General features: G+C 39.7%; 1 protein-coding gene across 2 annotated transcripts in view; it reads left to right on the top strand.

Moving 5' to 3' along the window:
* Window positions 1-21,971, top strand: part of TANGO2 (transport and golgi organization 2 homolog) — a 77,161-nt gene that overhangs the window by 16,918 nt on the left and 38,272 nt on the right. The window contains exons 3-5 of one of the 2 annotated variants that reach the window (XM_006270919.4): window positions 5,489-5,609; window positions 18,518-18,606; window positions 20,879-20,998. In XM_006270919.4, coding sequence (XP_006270981.1) covers window positions 5,554-5,609; window positions 18,518-18,606; window positions 20,879-20,998 — 265 coding nt within the window. In that variant the 5' untranslated portion in view covers window positions 5,489-5,553. The remainder of the gene's footprint in view (window positions 1-5,488; window positions 5,610-18,517; window positions 18,607-20,878; window positions 20,999-21,971) is intronic. The other variant, XM_059713462.1, reaches the window with a different exon arrangement.

Here is a 21,971-nt window from a genome sequence, read left to right as displayed (position 1 = left end):
CCTGGGCCCGGCCTGCAGGGGGCAACTGCCCTTGCCTCGCACACAAATCTGGGAAGCACATGCTCCCATTCTCCCCCCCCTGGGCTGTGCGCAGCAGCAGGGACCTGCACCCTCCCCCCAAACCCCCAGGACGAGCTGCCTGCAGCTCCATCCCGCACCCCACTCCAGCTAAGCAGCCCTTGCTCCACTCCCTCTATCACCGTGGGGGCCTTGATCTGCCCCTCTACCCCTCCCCCAACAGACTTACCAGGCAAATGCTGCTCTCCAAGCTGCCGAGCTGCATTCCTGGCCACGTGCAAGCTGTGGCTGCACATGCACATGGTATTTATCGGTGACACTATCAGCCACATCCACCAAAAAAAGCCGATTGCCAATAATGTCAATTTTCCTTTTATCAGAGCTGATATGATATGGACCGACACATCAGTGTACCTTTAATTATCATGATACTCTCTGAATGGAGTTTGTCCAAACTCTGGTCTCCACTATAATATAAGATATGGCTTGGCCTCTGAGTTAACCCATCAACACTTTCCTTTTTCTCCTTGGTGTTTGAAGGATAGTGCCTCTATATGACACCTTTTTTGGTAATAAAGATGCATTGCTTGCTCATTGAAGAATTATGCTCATTGAACAGTGCTCATTGAACAACTTCTTAGCTTATTTTTTGTTAAAATGGCATCAACTTTTAAACAAAGCCACAAGTAACTACAAGTAAATTTCTAGCTCATTTGTACAGCATCACAGTAGCCCAAAAGAATTGGGCAGGAGAATACTCAATCCAGTTTAGCTCCCATTTTTATAAGCTTTGCAAGCTTCTGCTATTTTCATGCCTTTATAGCATTCATGGCTAGGGTCTTTTATGATGAGTAAATGTATATATTTTTTAGACTAAATGAATACAAAGCAGGCAGGACATCTTGCTGAAAGAGCAGAAGGAATACACTCGAAACAAAGCTTTGGAACAGTTTAAAGGCAGCATGAGGACTGGAAGAACAAAACTTGCTTGTATCCCTTTCAGAGCAACCTTTGGGATCAATCCTATATTTCTTCCTCTTGACTTTATAAGACTCTTTCTTTGGATCCATCAACAGTATCCCTGATGAATCAATAGCTTATGTGTCGATAAGGTGGCTTTCTGTTTTAGTGATGTAAAGTTAATCTCTTTTTGCCGTAATAGTGTGTGCATGGTGAAAAGGGTGGGATTTTTAGAAAAGTACAAGCAAGATAGTAATGCTTGAACTAGAGAATTGAACTGAATTAATTTTGAACATGCTGAAGCCTGCTATTTGGCTTTTTTTGCCTGAAAATAAGCTTTGGACCTAAGAGTATTGGCTATTGTATGAAAGCAGAACACAATTCTTGCCATATACAACATGCAATGCTCTTTGTAACTTAGCTGATCATTGCTAAGGTGGTCTAAATTTTTTCTAACATGTTTCCCATGAAAATGTTTTTATTATGGTTTTTAATTTAATTATTAGACGGGTTCTCAGGTACTGATTTGATTGATTTGGTTATTATTCCTGTTTTCTTAACATAAGACAGGAAAGGAAGAAAAGTTTTGAAACACTTGCTTGGTGCCTAGCCCTCCAGTTAAGTTGCCTGTGAACACAAGATTCTTCTTGCCAGAAATCTATTTCTTTCCTTTTTTAGAGTGTAAAAAACAAAAGTGGGGGTGTGTGGGATATTTGGAAGAAAGCAAACTACTAACTTCTGGTGCCTTCACAACAGGACTTATGAAGCTAGTCTGCAGTTTATTGTGTGTCCTTGAGGAACCAAGTTGGAAAAAGTGATTTTTAAACCAACTGAATGCAATCACATAAATCTCTCTGCCCACACAGCAATCCCTCTTGGAATTTAAAGTGGGCAGGATGACTCTTTGCCCAGCACAAATATAATGCTGGTCAGTTGTCATTCATTGTCTTTATTTTAAATTCTATTTTCAATCAAGGTATCGTCAAGGACTTGGTTCCAATTCAGTTAAATTATGGAGTTGTGTGTGAGAAGCATACTTGAAGGAAAAGACCCAGTAACAAGCCATTGGCTAAAGTAAATCCGTTTTATGGCAATGACTTTTATAGTGACCCAATAGCAATACTTAGCTAGTTGCAAGATGTTTTCCTTCTTAAACTGAATCTTCAGTCAGTAATGACTTCCACCAAAAGATTTCTTCCGTACTGAAAGTTCTGTTTCATCTCAGTGTGTGCCTTATGTGATTTTTGTGAGTTTGTAAAGATTTGAGAGTTCAGGTACTTGCGCAGCTTAGGAAGGAGGTAAAGGCATCTTCTTTGTGTCTTAAAATAGTTTACATCTGCCCCGGTTCTGATTGAGCGCTCATGCTAGGTGCTGTGCCAATAAGCAGGTACATTACCCTTGTTTCAAAGAGCTTGCAGTCTAATTGGTACCTTGCTTAGTAGCTTGTACTTGAGGGCCTGATCCCAATTTCCATCAGTCAGAATCATCTCTTTCCGCTAGCTTTAATCAGTGCCATGCTACATTGTGAGAGAAGATGTTGTGACAACTACTGACAACAGATGAAGAATTTTCTTTGGCTAAAAAGCTGACTTTGTAATATATAGTTCCTGATTCCATCTGATAGAGGGCAGTAGTTAACCTAGATGTTTGTCAATAATGTAATGAACTGGTTAGTATTGGATATTGTCAGTCTGTAATCAATATTATTTGATTGCCAGCTTTTTTTTCTTAAATTGAAGAAGCTGCTGTTCTAAAGAGAACCTGACTTTTAGCATATGTACATATGATGTATGCAATTTAGATATTCTGATTAATCTTATTAACTTGCCATATCATTGAATGTTTTGACATGTAATAATTAGCAGGTGGCCAACCTGCAGAAGGTTGGTTTCCACCATAATAAGTCATCCTTGGGCTATGATTAGGTTATAGAAGAAACAATAGAGCAGAGCATTCACAAGATGTGATTAACTTTATAATGGCAGTGTACTTGGCAGAAAAATGGGTATGCTGAGGAGGCTACCAGAGCTGGAAGAAAACCTGTTTTGACCAAGTTCTGGGCATAGGGGGGGGATTCCCCAAAGACAACATGCAAAGGGACAAGTGAGGTAGCAGGGGTTTAGAGGCAAAGGCTTGGGGCAAGGGAGAGAGGCAAAGGAAGAAGCTGCTGAAAGAAATGTGTGGGGGTTTTTTTGATGCTGGGACCAGTCACAGTCCAAGAAAACTGTCTGGAAAATCAAGCCTACAACACTTTGCAGGAGAGAAGCCATGACTGGAGAGCTCCTGGAGGGCCTGAGTCCTGCTGAACATCTGGTTGATGAGGAAGTTGAGTTGGAGACTGGACCATAGGTATTGTCTAGATCTGTAGCTAGCACAAGAAATATAAAAGCTATTTGGTTTAGAAACTTTTATACAATTGGTGTTATACCTCAACTATTGTGTCCATTGGGAAATAAACTGCAAACCAGAGTATCCACAACACTGGGTGTTATGGGCAGTCAGCACTGTAGCCCCTACCTTTTTATAGCTCCTAGGACAGCAGTTGCCTACTTCCTTACAGATTAGTCTTTTCCCACAAGTGCCAAGGGAAGCTGAGGATTACCTAGGTCCAATGTGGTCCAGCACTGGGAACCTGAAAAGGACTGTATTGCTTTCCAGCCCTTCCCCTTTTTTCAGAAAATCCTTTAGTGTCATTCCTTTAAACAGCCAGATCTTGAAATGAGTTGTCTTATGTCACATCTTCCACTGTAAAGGAAAGATATATATATATTTTTTATTATTATTTATCCATTTATTACCCACCTTGCATAGACTTGGTTTCTTTTTTGGAGGGTGGGGGCAGGGGGGGGTTGAACATAAACTGCACAACTTGAATTCTTTCTTCTGTGACATTAGTTTATGGTATTAGTCTGTTAAGCAGAGGAATATTTCAGGGGTCCAGCTCCAGCAGACCCTTGAAAACTAACACTTTATCAAGTCATTGCTTGAAAGAATTTCTTTTTGTATAGGAACAGAGATTAAAAAAACTATTTCCCTCCCCTCCAATCTCTTTTTCCCTGGCTGTCCTGCCTGGTTTGCTGGTTCAGTTTCAGATTTTTTCAGCTGCTGCAACAGAGGAGTCCCTTGGTAGAATATTGGTGATAGTAAGACTGAATTTGTTGTGCCATGACAATGACAGTGACAGCAGGCTTGTTGCAATGCTGAGCCATGACTTGACAGAAGCCAACAGCTACTGGCAGGCTGCTAATTTAAAATCTGTATAAATGCTGCACTTGTAGCTCTGCTTTCGGTAGTAAAAGTGAAATAGTGTGAAATGTCGTGGAAAATGTCTTCCTTCTGTTGAAATTAAAATGTGGGATTATCATGGGAGGGTTCAGAGAGGCTCTGTAAAATGAGACCTAGAATTACAATTAGTATCTGTATCAGGAAATAACAAGACTTTCTTAGTTCTTTTAATGCATTACATGATTTATAAAATACTTGCATTTTTATATTTTTGTACAGTTCACTTCAGTAATTACTCACTAGAGCAAAAGGAGTTTAATTACTGAGTGATTCTAGGATTTGGGTATTGATTGTCCCCAACCCTGCCTGCGTGCTATGACAACTTTCACGCATGGATCTCTCTAGCAGTGCAGTGTGCTTAAGCTTGCGTAGTTAGTAATGTTCTAATATTTGTTTTGTCTGGAGCAAGAAAAGTAGGGTCATGTTGCAATTTTATTACCAGGCAAGTTCTCGATGGGGCAATGCAGAAAATATTTGAAAGCCCCTTGTAAGGTTCCAATCTGGAAAGAACATTTTTCATGCCATTTGAACGTGGCCACAATTTTAAATATGCTGCAAAGGGCAGAGACAGCCTTCATCAGAAAAGTACACTCTGTTCCGAGCAGTATTCTTCCCCCCCGCTCCCCCCCCCCCCCCCCCCCCCCCCCGGTATTATATATTTTCCTATCTTCCCTCAACTTGGTTGAAAAGTGTATTTAGTGATAGGTTATTTTCTTCTATCTCCAAGAAATTTTGTGATTAGGCTTTTCCCAGCTGCTGCATTCCTGGATGTGCTTGGTTAAGTTGTCTTTCTTAAATCTTGACAGGAATCTCTTTGCAGAGGTATTGGTGCAGAACAAAACATATCACCATTGTGTTATATTGGTAATGAGCAGAAAATGTTGATAAAGTGTTTATCTTCCTTGCATTGTTGGGAGAGTTCCAGTATACCTGTTGTTGCTGCTCAGACCTGTCAGTAATCTTGTCATTAGTTCATTCTTTTCCCAAAACTCAAAATTAAATTCTTTCTTCAGCAATACATGAAGCATCAAGAATAACAAAGACTTTTGCAGACAAATCATTGATTAAGACAAATAGATCTCTGCAGCCCTGTTGATTTCAATATGGAACACTATTAATGAGAACAGCAGGGTCTTTAAAGACCAGAATGATTATAAGGTTATGCTTCTGAAAATTGCAGTGTAATGAAGCCCCTTTATTGTACTGTACTATATTTTGTTCACAGGCTGTAGCAGCATGACCTTGCGCTGAGCCTTTTTGGAGGAAGCAAGACTTTGCCAGCAGTTCTCCATGTGCATCCTTTTATTTAAGTTTGACCCTCGGCCAGTTTCGAAAAATGCGTACAGGTAAATAGTTCTGATTAAAGCCAAAGTACCTTTTATAACCTAATTTCATAATACTTTTGACTTAACACTAACTAGTGAAACCTAGCCTCAGAAACAAGGCTGAGTGCTTGAAAAGCATGGTATTGTAATGCCATTGATATGTTATTTTACTTTACTTTATAGTGGTATGTAATTCTTAAATGAAAAACTGTTACTGTGCATTGGTTAGAGTAGGAGGCTAGGACTTGACATTCCTGGATTTTGTTTTCTGGCTCTTATTTGCCATAGGCTCTTGGGTGTGTCACTTAAACGCTTGCTTCGGTTACGTATCTGTAAAACTAAGAAGGGTCCAATCTGTTGGCAGTCTAGCCGAAAGTGCAAGAACAGAGATTAAATTAAAAAGTAGTGTGCTCCTTGACAACTAGTTGACTTCAACCTGACATAAAACACAATATCTCTAACTTATCAACCCTCCATGCAGCATTCCTAAATAGATTCATAGATTTATAGATTCATAGATGTTAGGGTTGGAAGGGACCTCAATAGATCATCGAGTCCGACCCCCTGCATAGGCAGGAAAGAGTGCTGGGTCTAGATGACCCCAGCTAGATGCATATCCAACCTCCTCTTGAAGACCCCCAGGGTAGGGGAGAGCACCACCTCCCTTGGGAGCCCGTTCCAGACCTTGGCCACTCGAACTGTGAAGAAGTTCTTCCTAATGTCCAGTCTAAATCTGCTCTCTGCTAGCTTGTGGCCATTATTTCTTGTAACCCCCGGGGGCGCCTTGGTGAATAAAACCTCACCAATTCCCTTCTGTGCCCCCGTGATGAACTATAGGCAGAACTTACATACTCATTGTAGGGTCTGCCCTACTGTCCCCGGATCATGTGGGTGGCCCTCCTCTGTACCCTCTCAATGTTGTCCACATCCCTCTTGAAGTGGGGTGTGCAGAACTGGACACAGTACTCCAGCTGTGGCCTGACCAGTGTTGCGTGGAGGGGGAGGATCACCTCGTTGGCCCTACTTGAGATGCACCTGTGGATGCACGATAGGGTCCGGTTAGCCCTGCTGACCATGACCTCGCATTGTCAGCCCATGTTCATCTTGGAGTCAACGATGACTCCAAGATCCCTTTCTGCCTCCCTGCTCTCAAGAAGGGAGTTTCCCATCTTATAAGTTGTTGCAAAGAATCAAGAAAGACCCCAGCCGTTCCCAATGTGAACATTATGGATTCCTATTTGAAATCTGGGTGCAGCTCATGAATCCTGTTCAAACCCAACAGCAGGAACATTGTGCGATACCCTTGAAAGGATTTCATGGCACCCTGACTGAGAATCGCTGACCTACGGTATTCAGGAATACAAACCCCCTTGACTTTCAGCATGCACCTTGCTCCTTGTTGACAACCTCACTCCACAGTACAAAGCACAGATTGCTTTTGTATGAAGGTCCTGTATAAATCAAAAGAATTCAGATTTTCTCAAGTATCAGGCATTTCTCAGAAGAGTTCACAGCCAATATTGGTAGATTGGTCCTGTTCAGAAAAGGGAGCTTATTCTAGAGCTGAGAAGGTTTTTTTTTCATGCAGAATCCTCTTCTGAGGGACTGAAAAATTGAGAGCCCTTTTACTCTGTCACACGTGTATGAGCAATTCCTAATATCTTGTCTCACTGCAATCCTTTAATCACAAATATTCATCTTGGAGCAGTATTTTAAAGAATCTCCCCCCCCCCCCCCCCCAACAGACTTAAGAAATAAAATGGGGGAACAACATTTTAGACTTCCACCTACACACAAGTTTGTGTTCTTAATTATTAGCACTGTATCACTACAATTTTTTTTTATTGATGCATACTATATTGGTTCCATTTAAAGCTAACTGTCACATTTTTGGAAGCACAAGCACCCATATTGATTGAATAATTGTCAGTCAGTTTAATATAGCAGGCAAATTATTTTACCACCTGTTAATTTTTTTGCCCTGCTTTTTTTTGGTTGTCACAAATGAATTAAGAACTAGAATGATGATTAAACCATCTAGTGCCAGATCTGTATCTTGACTACATCTGTATTTGTAGAAGGAAAAGGACTCTTGGGAGTGTTATGATGTGACTGGTATTGAATTAATATTTCTAGGCATTTGGTATGTGCCATTTACCCGCGTTGCCAACAGAAGGCTGATTTTTTTTCAATGCAGTGGTGCCTCTAGAGGACTCCTTTAGGCCTTGGTTGTATTCATGCTGATTTGGAATGTTGTTTGCCAAGTGAACTTTCTGTCACAACTGATATTTAAAGTAATATTTCTTGTAGTGTGCTTGCTATGAAAAAGATGCACCAAATTTGGAACTATTGATTGCTGGCAGAAAATAGCCTGCTATTAGTGTCAAAAATAGGAAAGAACTTTTGATCCATTTTGGCCCAAATCCTGGCCTTTTGTCGAATTCTGTTTGAACTTCTCCTTTTCACATTGCTCGGCACTTCAGGTAAAACTGCCATTGATTAACCCCTCTGTTTTAGTGACATCAGCAAGATCATAGTGCTTCATGTAAGAGATTTTTAATAAGTTCAAAGTTTCATATCAACATAGTCAATTTTAGGCTCAAAATATAAACATTCTTGACTCTTAATTATATTTTATGTAAAAGTCAATCCTTTCACTCTTTTTCTTTAGCTAGAGAAAGACTAAAGACATAATTGTGATCAGTTTGACATGCTTTGTCTTAACCGTATGAAAATTGAACTGCGTAGGGCTGATTCATAAAGGTCCTCAGTTCTTGCGTTGAACTCCTCTAACCATAGCTCTCAGCTTTATAAAGGAAATCCAGGTTGTCATTTCAACTAAGCAAGTCACTTCACCTAGGCCTCTTTTGCCTCAAGGTCCTAATCTGGGCGTGCCACAGTTGGAAATGGTACCTAAATCTCCTGATTACCTCTATGTTACCCTAGTTACTAGTCTAGTGTGCCTCCATAGCACTCTTGTAGGAGCTACATGTTTAATTTTCGTAAGTTAAAGTGACAGACGGTGTTCAATAAATCCAGTAGCTTAATTTTGTTTTGAGCTCTTTACTGTAACACATTCTTAAACTTCAACTGAAATTCTCTTTGCCAATTTTGTCGTCTTGCAGACAAACAATTTGTCTTCTCCTGTCTTCTGAATGAAGTTATAATGTGTTTTTTATAGTACTTCCTTGTTATGTCAGAACATCTTTCTCTTGTATTTATGGTATGAACAGTCGTAACTTACTGCAAAGCCAACAGGGGGGTGTGCAGAAAATTTGAGTCACAACTTTTTTGAGTTTTGGAAAGATGAGATTTGTAGGTGTGGTTCATTCTCGATGTATAACAGCATTACATTCTTAGCCATTAGCCAGCCCCAGGGCACCTTGGATTTTTGTCTATTTTTTGTGTAGGCAGTAGATGCAAATCTCTACACAAAACAGTGGGCCATGTGGGCCAGTAAACTGAATTGCCTTCATTGTCCCAGAGGTGGCAACCTTCCAGGTCAAGTTTGTGGGAGGATGCTACGGTGGCATTGCCTACCCTTGTGTATTAATGGAGGACTTCATTTTTCCAAGTTTCCTGTCTCCAAGTGCCTTTCAATCGGTATAAATAGCATTGTTTTTTCATTTCCCTCAAGGCAATACAAGTTAAGTTGAAGTTGCAAAATAAGGTAACATGAGCAAGCCAGGGTCAGACTTTGATGTGGGCTACATCTTATTGTCCCCACTATTAATATGCATACAAAACGGTTTTCGTGTTTTGCTGTTGTATTATTGCTGTTTTACTAGTATGTAAAATTCTTCAGTTGCTAGGGCAATTAATCTGACAGCTGTAATGGGCACTAACTTAAATAGAAAGCCTAATGTTGATCTTTGCAACACCCAAAGGCCTAGAACGGAAAAACGGTCGTGGGGCAGTCATTTCTGTCTCTTCCCCACCCCCCTGGAAATTGATTCCCAGAATGCCTTGCACTCTTATACACATTGCCTCCATCAGCTGCTTCCTGTAGCCAGGAAGTGCAGACAGAATATGACAAACAGCAACACCAAGGTGAGGTGTTGCCCCTCTTGGTCCTTTTGGTGCCCCTCCCCTTCAGTGGTACCCAGAACATGTGCCCTGCTTGTCCACCCCATGTTGCGCTACTGTTAATGCAGTACAGGACCCCTGCCCTATCGGGCCCTATCAGCAGTTTGGTTTACCCTTATGTCTTTCATCTTTGTCTTCAGTCTTTTATACATGAGCTACATTTCCGTAAAATTGTGCAAAGCACTGTAGTGAATGCTTTACTATAGCCCAGACAGCTGTTGTCAAAAGTGGTGTGCTGGCATCACATCTTGCTTAAGTATACTATGCATGACTTATCATAAATACAGGTTTCAAGCTTCAAAGCCATAATCGCATAGTCTTTTTATGGAACTGAATTATCACGGGAAATTACTTTAATGGAATGATTTCTCATGTTTTCAGCTCTTTGCTTCAACATTAAAATGGTACATAAATCTTAACACACTTGAAATATTGATCTATTTTTAGGTTTTGTATAATTTATTTGGTAATTGGGGTCATTTTAAAAGGCTTCCCTCCTCCGCCCCCCGCATGATTACAGTTTCATAAAAGGCAAAATGAAGATGTTTTAATCATAGCAATATTCTATAATGGCTTTATATTAAACTTGGAGGCTCCCTATTATTTTGAGAAGATTTTGGGCAAATATTTTGAATTCATGTATGCATCTCGTGTAAACAAGCCACATCTAAGTTTCAAATTTCTGAATGAAAGAACTAGTTGAAGCTCTAGGAAATTAAATTTAACATTTGGTTTCCAAGTCTTCTAGCTTTTTTTTTTTTTAAAATGTGTTTTCTATACATATTTATGTATGAATACATTCTACAATACACTTCTGTAAGATTCAGTTTCTCTGAGCAAGATGACAGAAATAGTCAGTCATTTGAGAGCCTGCAGATTAAAGAGTAGAAACATCTAAAAGAGCAGAAATTGTACTACATGAACGTTGAGAGAGAATTTTGTAACTTTTTGGCATCCAAAGAAGAAAGCACATGCTTTGCACTCTTCATCTGGAGATTTTGAAGCACCTGGCAAATAATTAAGACTCACACCCAAGTTAAGGACATTGCTGCAGCATTGATATCCTTAGCTTATTTCCATTTTAATCTTTGTGTAGGATTCTTAACACACAGATGGACTGGCAACTTATGATCCAGATTTAAAACCATTGTAGTTGTTGACTGTTGACAGGATCGATCAAGATTTGGCCCAAAAGGTTCTAAAGCTTGATAACAGTTAAGATCAGTACATCTTTATGCAGATCTAAGAGGTGAGGTCCTACTGGAAATGAACATGTTCTAAATCATTTTGAACTTGGTCTCTACAGTACAAATCTGATTAATGCAAAGCTAGTAGGAGGTGGTGACAGTAGAGAGGATAGTGAGATTGTAGGAAATTGGTTAGGGAAGTCTTCAGGTACTGAGAAGATGGCACTTCAGTTTCATGAAATTGTAAATGATACAGCTGGCAGAAAATATGATATAGTCTGATTTGATTTAAAGAATAATCAAATTGGGGGTGATGGTGAACAATACTATGAAGGTACTGATAAAGTAGGCAACAAGATGGCAGGTAAGCTGTCATTGTAAACGTGCATGCATGTGTAAATAAAACGAATACATTTCATATGGTAGAGAAAAATGTCAAAAGTTTATACAGAAGCTTAGAAATGGTTAGCCTGGAGGATATTCAGGTGCAGTAGCAGAATATTGATTTGTGACAGCAGAATAAAGGAGCTTCTTGGGTAGTGTGATACCTGTTCTATGCATACAAAACATCATGAATGGTAGGAAACTAAGAAAGGATTGTTTATGACTCTTCTGTATTTGCTGCCAGTCTGATGTAGATGCAAATATTTTATTTTAAAAACAAAGGTTAATATACAAGAATATTGCTGTCAGGGTGGATTTGATTTAAATCACTAGTCAGGAAGCCTTGACCATCATTGTTTTCTACAAAAAGTGCACTCTTGTTGCTTGATACAATCTTAATATATATGATTCACAACTCGGAGATAGATGATGTAGGTTTCATTTTTAGAAGGTACAGGCTATACATTTTAAAGCGGTGATTTATTTTGACATTTCTTCAGATTAATTTTATAGCTACATCAGAAAACTGAATTATGATTTGTTGTTTTATTTGCCAAAGCTAATTGAAGCAGATACTTGTGAAGTCATTGGGAGGTGAACTAGCTCTAATTCACTAAATTAATTATGGATATTTGGGGATATTTTTGCCATGCTGTATTAGGAGGACATCAAATGAGTGCTGCGGCCATATGTTGTTAGCTTGGGGCTTTCTTCACTTTCTTCTAGATTTCTTTTCATCTTTGACTACTACTCTCTCTTACAGCCTGGCAAGCTTGCTGCCATGATAGGTTTTTCTTTCTAACATACCATTCCCTCATTAGATCTCAAATCAATGGAGAGGCTATACCAGGGGTTGGCAACGTTTTTGGGCAGAGTGCCAAAGACACCTACAACTTCAACTTGTAAGATGTTGGCATGCCAGGAGCAGATGGCAGGGGAGCCACAAAGGTCCTGATCCTTGTTGTGGCCATGTGGCCCCGGTCCCTTCCCTGCCATCCACCCAGAGGCACATGTGCCAAGCAAAAGTCTTTGAGTGTCACACTCTGGCATCCGTGCCAGGGGTTGCCTACCCCTGGGCTATACTCAGAAACTTATCCCTCAAGAGTACTGGAATATTCTGCTCAAAATGTTTCTCTTGTTTTTGTTTTTTGGGGTTTTTTTTGTTTGTTTGTTTGTTTTTTTTACTGCCCCTGCATCCTTGGATTTATCTCCAGACTCTTCCTTGCCCAGATCTACTCCACCCCCAATAATCCTCTATTCATTTAACTTCTTAAAACTTGACAATTTAGAGTGAGGTAAGGGTTTGACTCTGTACACAAACTTGCAGAGAGACAATAGGGCTGATGGTAGGTAATCAGGTCTGTTATCTCTCATCTCCATATACTGCTGTTAACAAGGATGTTATCTCTGGAGAGACAGTTCCAACATTTGAGAACTGAAACTAAGCATCACAGAGATGTTTAATGGGATCTTCTAGACTGAGTACTGAGTCCCATTGAGTAAAATGGTTTTCCTTAGTCTTTAGTAATCTATAGAGGAGCCTCTGGGAACTGCATAAGATTGGGCCTCTAATATAGTCCATGCCCTGTTGTGACCTATTTATAAAACTCTTCTAAAAAGGTTACATGAATACATTGTCTCAAATAGTATATAATTAGAAGTTATAATCCCTATTCCATGATTGATGTCTTTGAGCTTTACTATATCTTAAATTAAAACTATGTATAAGTTGTGTTTTTTTAATCTTAAAAAAATAAAAAATAAATATGATTGAAATAAAAATCTGATATTTTTATTTTAAAGAAATAATTGATTTTTATCCACCCTGGTTGTTGTGCAGTTGCATAACAAAGAGTCCTATCCAAAAAGAAGGAAGGAAGATATTACATGGACTGATTCATAGATTGTAGAGTCAGAAGGGACCACAATAGATCATCGTGTCCGACCCCTGACCCTGGCAGGAAAGAGGACCAAGGTCAGATGACCCCAGCCAGGTGACTGTCTAGCCTCCTCCTGAAGACCTCCAAGCTAGGTGATAGCAGCACCTCTCTAGGAAGCCCATTCCAGATCCTGGCCACCCTTACTGTGAAAAGTTTCTTCCTAATATCTAACCTAAATCCACTCTCAATTAGTTTACACCCGTTATTCCTAGTCACTTCCTGGGGCGCCTTAATAAACAGCTTTTCACCCTATTCCCCGTTGACCTGTCCTAATAAATTTATAGGCGGCCGCAAGATCTCCCCTCAGCTGTCTTTTGTGAAGGCTGAAGAGATTCATCTCTCTCAACCTTCCCCCGTAGGGTCTGTCATGAAGGCCACTAATCATGTGAATGGCCCTCCTTTGGACCCTCTCGAGATTCCCCGCATCCCTCTTGAAGTGCAGCGCCCAAAACTGGACACAGTACTCCAACTGTGGCCTGACCAGTGCCGCATAGAGGGGGAGCATCACCTCCTTTGATCTGATTCTGTCTAAAAGATCTTATTTTATATAAAATTTACAATCAAAATTGTTTTAGTTTCCCTTCTAAGTAGGCAATTAATTTCATTTACTGTATGTAAAAGTGAGGCACTAATAAACAGTTCTACAGTGATAGTAATTACAGGTGCATTAAACTTTTCGCACCAGAGACAATGAAAAGATTGTACAGTGTCACAAGACATGAAGGAAACAATCCTGACATTAATTTTCTAATTGAGCCCAGTTAGGAGCAATTTTGAATGTTCCACCTGTAATACTCCAACAAACATTTTGAAAAAAAATGTCATTAATTGCAAGCTTTCGGGTACAAGCACCCTTCATCAAGCATCAGAGAAAAGATTGTGAATGTTATCCTGGATGGAAATGGAAGTTCATATTTCTATGGTTAGTCTAATAAAATATATCGCCTCTGTCCATGAGCCTTGATTGCTTTTTTGTCTAGACCAATACTGCTACAACCTGGATACCTGTAATATTTGCACTTTTGTTGGCATACACTACTCTTCTGAAACTGGATATCCACTTTTCTGAGCAGAGCGTACTCTTAATACCCCAAATTAAGTACCTCATACTCTGAAGTGGCCTTACGTATCTATCTTTTTTGTAATGCCATCTACTCAAGGTCATGAATTGCTTGCTATGCCTTTACATACTCCACTACAAGATGAGTGGGGGATTTTTAAATCTGTCCTGGGCTTTCAGAAAACTTTATTTTCAGACTGCTTTTAGAAGTGCAAGTGCTGAAATCATTTTAAAACTAGAATGAATCTTTAAATTAAATATTGACTCAGTTTATGAAGGGAATCCAACATGCTTTAACTGAAATGTGTGCATTGCCCTCTGTACCTTCGTGTCTCTGCCTCATGATACTGCAAAGTGCTTATGGTTTTGCTCAGTGGACCAACCAAGTGCTAAATTGAGCAAAGTAAACAAGACTTGAACTAAAGTCTATTCACTTTTCATCATGGGAAACCTATGTTTTTCACCAAGGCCCAAGGAAATATATTCTGTTTTGGGGCACAGGGGGTGAAAAGGGAAGGAAAGAGAGCCAGGAATTTTTTTATTTTTTTTTATTTCACAGGTCTAAAAGAAATGGACTAATGTTATTAGCAAAACAAGTAGTAATTGCTATTTAAAGCTATAACACTGACCGTAAAGCTAGTTTAGATCAATGATGTAGAAACATTATTAGTCATTGTATCTATTCTAGAGAATTAATTGCTTTCAGGATAATGGACTCTTGTGCAGCACTGAAATGGCTCTAATGAACAAATATTACATTAATTGATTTTAAAACAATTTGCCTCAGAGTTTAACCTTCTTATATCTTTATCAGTTTGCTGTTTCTTGTTTAACTTTTCACACTAAACTTGTTGGCTATTCCTCCCCTTTCCTCCTTTTCTTTGACAAAGTAAAAGCTTGAGTATCTTTTGATGGGGGTGCAGGACATGAAACAGAGAAACACTTCAGGATACCTGAAAATGACTGGTTAAGTTTCCATAAGCATTAATTCAGTGATTCTCAACCTTTTCAGACTCCAGGCACCCATTGGTAAATGCCAGCTCTTAGTTTTCACTCTTTTTTTAACTATAGAAAATTCTGCTGCTGCAAAGAACTTGCAAAACCCACAAGAGGTCAAAATGGTTTTAACATTAAGAAATCCAATTTTAAATCTCTGGGTCATCTTGTGAATTATGTTTGCACAACTAACTGTGCTAACATTGTTTGGCACCCCATGGCACTCTGAAAGGATGTCGAGGCACCCCTGTGGCCCTGTGGTTAAGAATCACTGCATTAACTCTGATATTGTTTGTCCATATTTGAAAGAGTTGGATAGTCTAATGCTCTGATTCTTGATGCAGAGGTGTAGCAGCATCACAGTTTAGTCGGAATATGATTCGTGGGCACTTGTACACGTGTTGGAAGTTTAGTCCCCTAAACTGAAATGGTGGGTTTCTAATTGTACTATTAAAAACCCACCTTTTCAATTTAGGGGCTTCCATTGCTGTTATGGTGAGGGGCTCCAACACTTTTTTTGTTTGTTTGTTTCTTTTTTCTTTCTTTTCTTTTTGCATAGCCTGCCCTGACGTCCTCTGGCCAGGGGCCGAGTGACCCCTGAGCTGTGGGACGCTCTGGTCCTTCCCTCCATGGTGGTGGTGCCCCTTGGGGCTGCCCAGGTGGGTAGTTAGTGGGGGAGTGCTGCCTTAGCTATGGCTTGGGCAACAGTTGGATCAGGCTGGGTGCTGCCTCCGAGCTGGGGCAGCACCTGCCCATTAGCCACCCACCCAGGTGGCCCTGGGGGGTTGGCACTGCCGCAAAGGGAAGGACCAGGACTCCCTGCCGGCAGCTCACCCCTTGGCCATGGGAGAGATGGGCAGGCTCCACGGGATGGGGGGGGATATCAGGCTGGGCCCCTCGCCACTTTTTTTTCTGGCAGAGCCTGCCCACGTGAGCTGCCAGTGGGCCAAGCAGCCCCCATGCTGCAGGGGACCCCAGTCCTTTCCTCTGCAGCAGCGGCACCCCCTGGGGCTGCACAGGCAGGGTGCTAGCAGGCCAGGGGCTGCCCTAGTTTAGAGCTTTATATCTTTTCTGCTTCCTATTAATGACCAGCACCGTTTAATATATTTGTTTGACTTTCTAAACCTGGCTAATTTAGGTTTAGATGATTTGTTGTGAGCTGCAACCCATTTAGCAAAATGCAGCACAGCAATCTCGGAGCTTGTAGAGTGAGAAGTGCTTATTACTAAATATAAACAGGGAATTTCATCTGACAATGTCTTTCAATTACATATTGTATTTCTTAACCCCCTACTAGGTTTTGATTATGGAGCCTCCAGAGATTCCTGCAGTTTGTCTGCTGCAGTGGCCAAGTCTCAGTAAGGATTCAAATGTTTCCCTCCACTCTTCCTGTGGAGCTCAGATTCTTACCCAACCCCCCACTCCCAAAAAAACTCATGGTTGGCATGAAAGAAAGCTATGTTTTTTTTTCCTGTTACTTCCTCTTTCCTTTTGTGTATGAAAGAGTCTTCCTTTCACTAAAGTAAGACTCAGCCAAATGATCTGGATGCTCAGAGTTAATACAGTGGGGATGAGCCTCAGAGGCAGAATGACCGACTCCTTACTCCCCTCTGGATACCTAAAGCTAAACAAACTTGGACAATAGTGGGGTGGTTTTTGCTTTATTGTATATTTACATGTATTTGATATGAAACACATCGCACACAAACTGTGTTAAAAAAACATTCGGGCTGCAAAATCAACTGCTCAAAAGTTAGGAAACATCAGAATTTGGGTGGGGCAACTTTTAATTTGTGCCACTGACCCCCCCCCCGACAGTGTTTCTGTGTAGTTTCCAGCATCTCCTTGCCACTCTCACATACAGGTAATATAATTTTGTTATTGGTGGTGGTGACTCCTACACAGGGACTGTAAGAGTGTTTGCTGTAGTGACTGATCTCTGTTAGACCATATTCTACAACGACAAGATGATTATGTACATCTACAGCAATTCTCTCCAACAGCATGTCCAGGGTTTCCCTTAAATTACTGAAACTGTCATTTGGTCAGTGTCCTTCCCCATTCCACACCCCTGTGCCATATGCTAAACGTAAAACGGTCTGTAGCGTTCTGGTTAGAGTGACCTGAATGCCTTGCTGCAGGGGTTGGCAACCTACAACCCACGGAGCCTTTGGATCTGATTCATGGAGCCATGGCTTTGGCAGCATTTGGTAGTAGGGGCTTTTCCTTCACCAGCAGGTAGGCAGCTGCACAGAGCTCTGGTAGAAGGGGAGCTCTGCCCATGCCATACTGCAGTCTGGTGGCATGGACTCTGTTAGGGGGGCTTTGATTTACACAAGCTGAACTGCAGGGAGAAGCAATAGCAGCAGCTGGGTCCCAATGCCTGTCTCCTCACCTGAGCTAGGTTATTCTGCTCCCCCAGCCCTGCTAGGACTGCTGCTGACACTTGCTGTACAGAATTCACCCCACTTCTTGCGTGTATTTTGATCTTGAGTGCAGCAGTAGTGTTACTAAGATAACCATATCAAACAAAAGGTCCAATTTGCATGCTTCCTGCTTATGATCTGGCTGATCAGAAGATTGACCATGATAAAACTTTTGATTCAAAGGAAGTTTGCATCAGACTCATGTTAAGGTGCTACGTGATCTTCTCTGTGCATTAGTGCTGCTGTGTTAAGTGTCCAAGGTATATGTGCTCTTAGTTCTCCATATCAGAATTTGTTTCCAAGGTTGAAGAGATCAAACTCTTCTTGAGAAAGGAGTCTTGTGGTGAGAGGGAGGTGCCTTTAGTAGGAGTCCTTTATTTTCAGATGTGTTTCCCTGTGGGCTATCTCCAGCTGTATAGAATTTTCTGCACCTGTGAACTCTTAGTGTGTATATAAGGAATAAATTTCCTATCTGCTAGCACTTATACCTTTTCTTGTGGAATATACATTAAAATTCATGTGCAAATGTAATTTCACTTACAAGAATGAGACAGCTGGATTTTTTTTTTTTATTTCTGGTTTTGGTCATGGTGCTGACTGCATATAACTTTGTTTGCAGAGTTCTAAACAAATTCTTACTTCACTGTTGGAGGAGCTGTATGTCCAAACCGGCCTGAAAATAAGATAACTTAGTAGGGATTGGTTGGCTTTTCCACCTGCAAAAATGGTTTAGTTTAAAAACAACAAACCAAACAACAACAAAATACGTGCTCTTCAAATCATGCATACCTGATGTTTACACCATTTAAGACTGAAATTCAGGTAGTCTTTTCTTTTTCTTGTCCTGCAGGCTTATCCTAGCTGCTAATAGAGATGAGTTTTACCACAGGCCGTCCAAATCAGCAGATTTTTGGGATAGCAGCAATGAGATCCTTAGCGGTATGTAATTATTTTTAATGAAAATTGACTGGAATATTTTTCCCCACATGGGTCTAGTTGCATATCTGTAACAGTAACAACATCTTCAAAAACATACAAATCCTCTGGAGGGTGGGTTTTTCAGACCCTTTGTACAGTGGTTGAAAATGTGGTAATGGGTTTATAAGAGAAGGCTAGATCTAAGTTGTATTGCTGTTTTTATGGATATTATGTAATCTGTGGATAGATTTATTGATTTTTTTTTTTTCACTTGTAAACCCTAATATGAAAGGGAATCATTCAAACTAAAGTGAAACTCGTGGAATATTCCATAACAACAAAATGTAAATTTACAGTGACAGTTCAAGGATACATTTATACATAGTCTATTTTGAGTATTATTTCAATTAGGTGACTGCAAAAAGTCTTGAACTGTTCTTTATTTTTTCTTTCATCATATTCTCTAACACTTTGGCTCAAGTGGCATGATACAAATGTGTTGCATTGTCCATCATAATAGAAATATTCAGGATATTTAATAACTGTGAAGATTAATATGTTATAACATACTTCATAGAGGTGACCCTTAAAATAGGTTAACTTAAATAAGACTCAAGAAAATGATTTTTTTTTGCCATACATATCTCATTTTCTTATCAGTTTGCAATATATTGACTAATAACCAAAGCTATTCCATAGCATCCTGGTTTATTAGCTTTCTGCCTGCTGTCACTAAGAAGGCTGTAAAGTTACCCAGTTGTCTAGTTTCTCTTTTATAGAGAATCTATCTTTATCTGTAGAGCTGAATTTAAGTATAATCAGTTATAGTATTTTTCTCAGAAATAGTGAGGCACAAATAGAGCATTGTTTAAATACAAAATTCTGACTCTGAAAAGACTCTTCATTGATGCTGCGTGGTGTTGTCATTGGCAGGGAAGCCTGTGAGGATAAATTACTCCTACTGCACTGCAGCCTTTTCCTTTTCTGAAATTCTGGCTCATATTCCAAATTCGTGCCAGACATTCTGGATGCTGCTTCCCTTGTTAGAGATGCAAATAAATAACAATAGAATAACAACCCAAAAGCTTTGAAATGTGAATTTGAACTGAATGCTGGCCTGCAGCCGAGGCATCAAAATCTACGTCCGATGTCATTTGTTTTTAGTCTGTTTGCATGTTTGTTTTAGTTTCGTTTGACACACAATGGCACAGTCTCAATTCAGAATTATCTGTGCAGGTCCCATTTGTACGTATGTTAAGCTAATAAGGTTGGTGGTGACATATACGTTGTTTCATCTTTATTACTACTTTCATTTAAGAATTTATTTTTGTTGGTCATGTGATTTGACACTGATTTATCATTCTTGATGCTTACCCTGATGCTTGTTTTTTGTGTTGCTGTTAGGTGCTGTGGTACCTTGGCTCTTTTTCTTTATTCTTAAAAGTTGGGTAGTGGGAATGATAAGGTCTTATGTGAAGATCTCATCGCAGAAAAACAGATTGTTTAGTGATACTTGAAAATGAGTTAGTTTCTGACAAAGGCCAGAGACTGTTGTTTCAGGTGAAACAAACTCATGATATGAAGATGCAGAAGTATAGCGTTCATTACAAAATGAATACCCTTAATCAAATTTATGGAAAACCAAGGGTTTTAATTTAATTTAAGAGAAAAGGAGTTCAGCGCAACTTGTTGGTGAGTGTTTTTTCTTTAAACCGTAAGAAAGGCAACTTTTTCCTATTTTGGTGATAATTTTAATGTAATAATTCTGTTGAAATCACCAGAATCAATATTCTATTTAAATAATTGCATCCTTTTAAAACTGTTCCAGTTATTGTGATGTCCAGAAACCTAATCGGTTGTGATCACAGATCTGTTGTGGACATCACTGTTGTGACGTCCACAACAGCTAATCTTTCCTTGGCATCCTGAATATAAATTAACAAATATTCTATATGAGAGATTTCTTTTACCATGTAGTATAACCTTAAATTCTGATCTAGATTTTACTTTACTCATATTCCTTCCTTCCTTCCAGCTGTCATTCATCTGCTGAATGCTAAAAATAGCAGAATTTCAAACACTTTTTCATTTGGTTCTTTATTCTTTTTTTTCCAGTTTCTTTTTTCCTTTAAAAAAAAAAAAAAAGGCAGCTTGATTCTCCAGGCATTAATCCAGCCCTATCGAGACTCAAGATTGAAGTTAAGAAGTTGTAATATGAATGTAAAGTCTTCTGAAAAGTCAATGAAGCTACAGCCAAGTACTGAGTCTGTCTTATTTCTGCTTATTCCTTTAGGTCTGGATATGGAGGAAGGGAAAGAAGGTGGGACATGGTTAGGAATCAGTAAGAAAGGCAAGATGGCCGCGCTGACAAACTACATGCAGCCAAAGATTGATAAAAATGCAAAGGCAAGAGGTATGGCTTGGGAATGGGAAAAGAAAGAAAACGTATAAGTGGATAAAGCATGGAGAGACCTGCCCCAGTCCTATAAAGTGGGCTGTTGTTCTTCACCTCCTTTTCTAAAGCAACAGTATAGTATGTGATTTTTCTGTACTCCCTATTCTGTCGTTTTTTAAGAGTCCTCTATCCATAGCACAATCCACCTTTAAACTGCTTGTGACTTGGTTCTTAAATTTTCCCATAAGATTCCTTTTGTGGTGTAGGAAATCTTAAGTAGGATTAAGGAGGAGAGGCTACATTACTTATGGTCATTGGCACAACCACTCCTGGAACACTGCATCCAGTTCTGGTTGAAAATTGGATGTTGCAAAATTCAGAGAGGGTTCACAAAACCATTTTAGTGTGACAGCCACCTTGAGCCTTGTTTGAGGAGAGTGGTATATAAATCAAATAAGTAAATAAAAAAAACTGCAGGAGTTCAATCTGTTTATCTTATCAAGGGGTGACTTGATTGGTCTGTAACTACTTCTGTGGGTAATTTTGATGATAAACTCTTTAATGGCAAAGTTATGACAATGGTAGACAAATTCTGAGTTGAAATAAAGCATACATTTTGAAAGATGAAGATAATTAAACGCTAGCACCATGTTTCTCCATCACTAGCATTTTTTTGAAGTCAAAATTGGATTCCCCCTGCCGTGCTGAATTATATACTCTGGTTCAAAAATTTAATTCAGGGAAGTCCTATGGCATATGTTATACAGGAGGTCAGACTAGAGGATCACTATGGTCCCTTCTGGCTTAAATTGTTCAGAACATAAAATGCAAAGGCAAAAGGAAGAAAAAAATCTCCTAAAAGAGAATTAACATAATTTTTAAGGGGAAAAAAATAGGTCAGTTTGTAAACCCTTTCTCATGAAGCTCTGCAGCAGGGAAACAACATGATAAATGGATCAGGTAAGCTGTGTTTGTATACCATTCCAGAGTT

Source organism: Alligator mississippiensis, chromosome 10 (genome assembly GCF_030867095.1).
Source record: "Alligator mississippiensis isolate rAllMis1 chromosome 10, rAllMis1, whole genome shotgun sequence".
Lineage (NCBI taxonomy): Eukaryota > Metazoa > Chordata > Crocodylia > Alligatoridae > Alligator > Alligator mississippiensis.
This window is presented reverse-complemented; position numbering and strand designations above follow the sequence as displayed.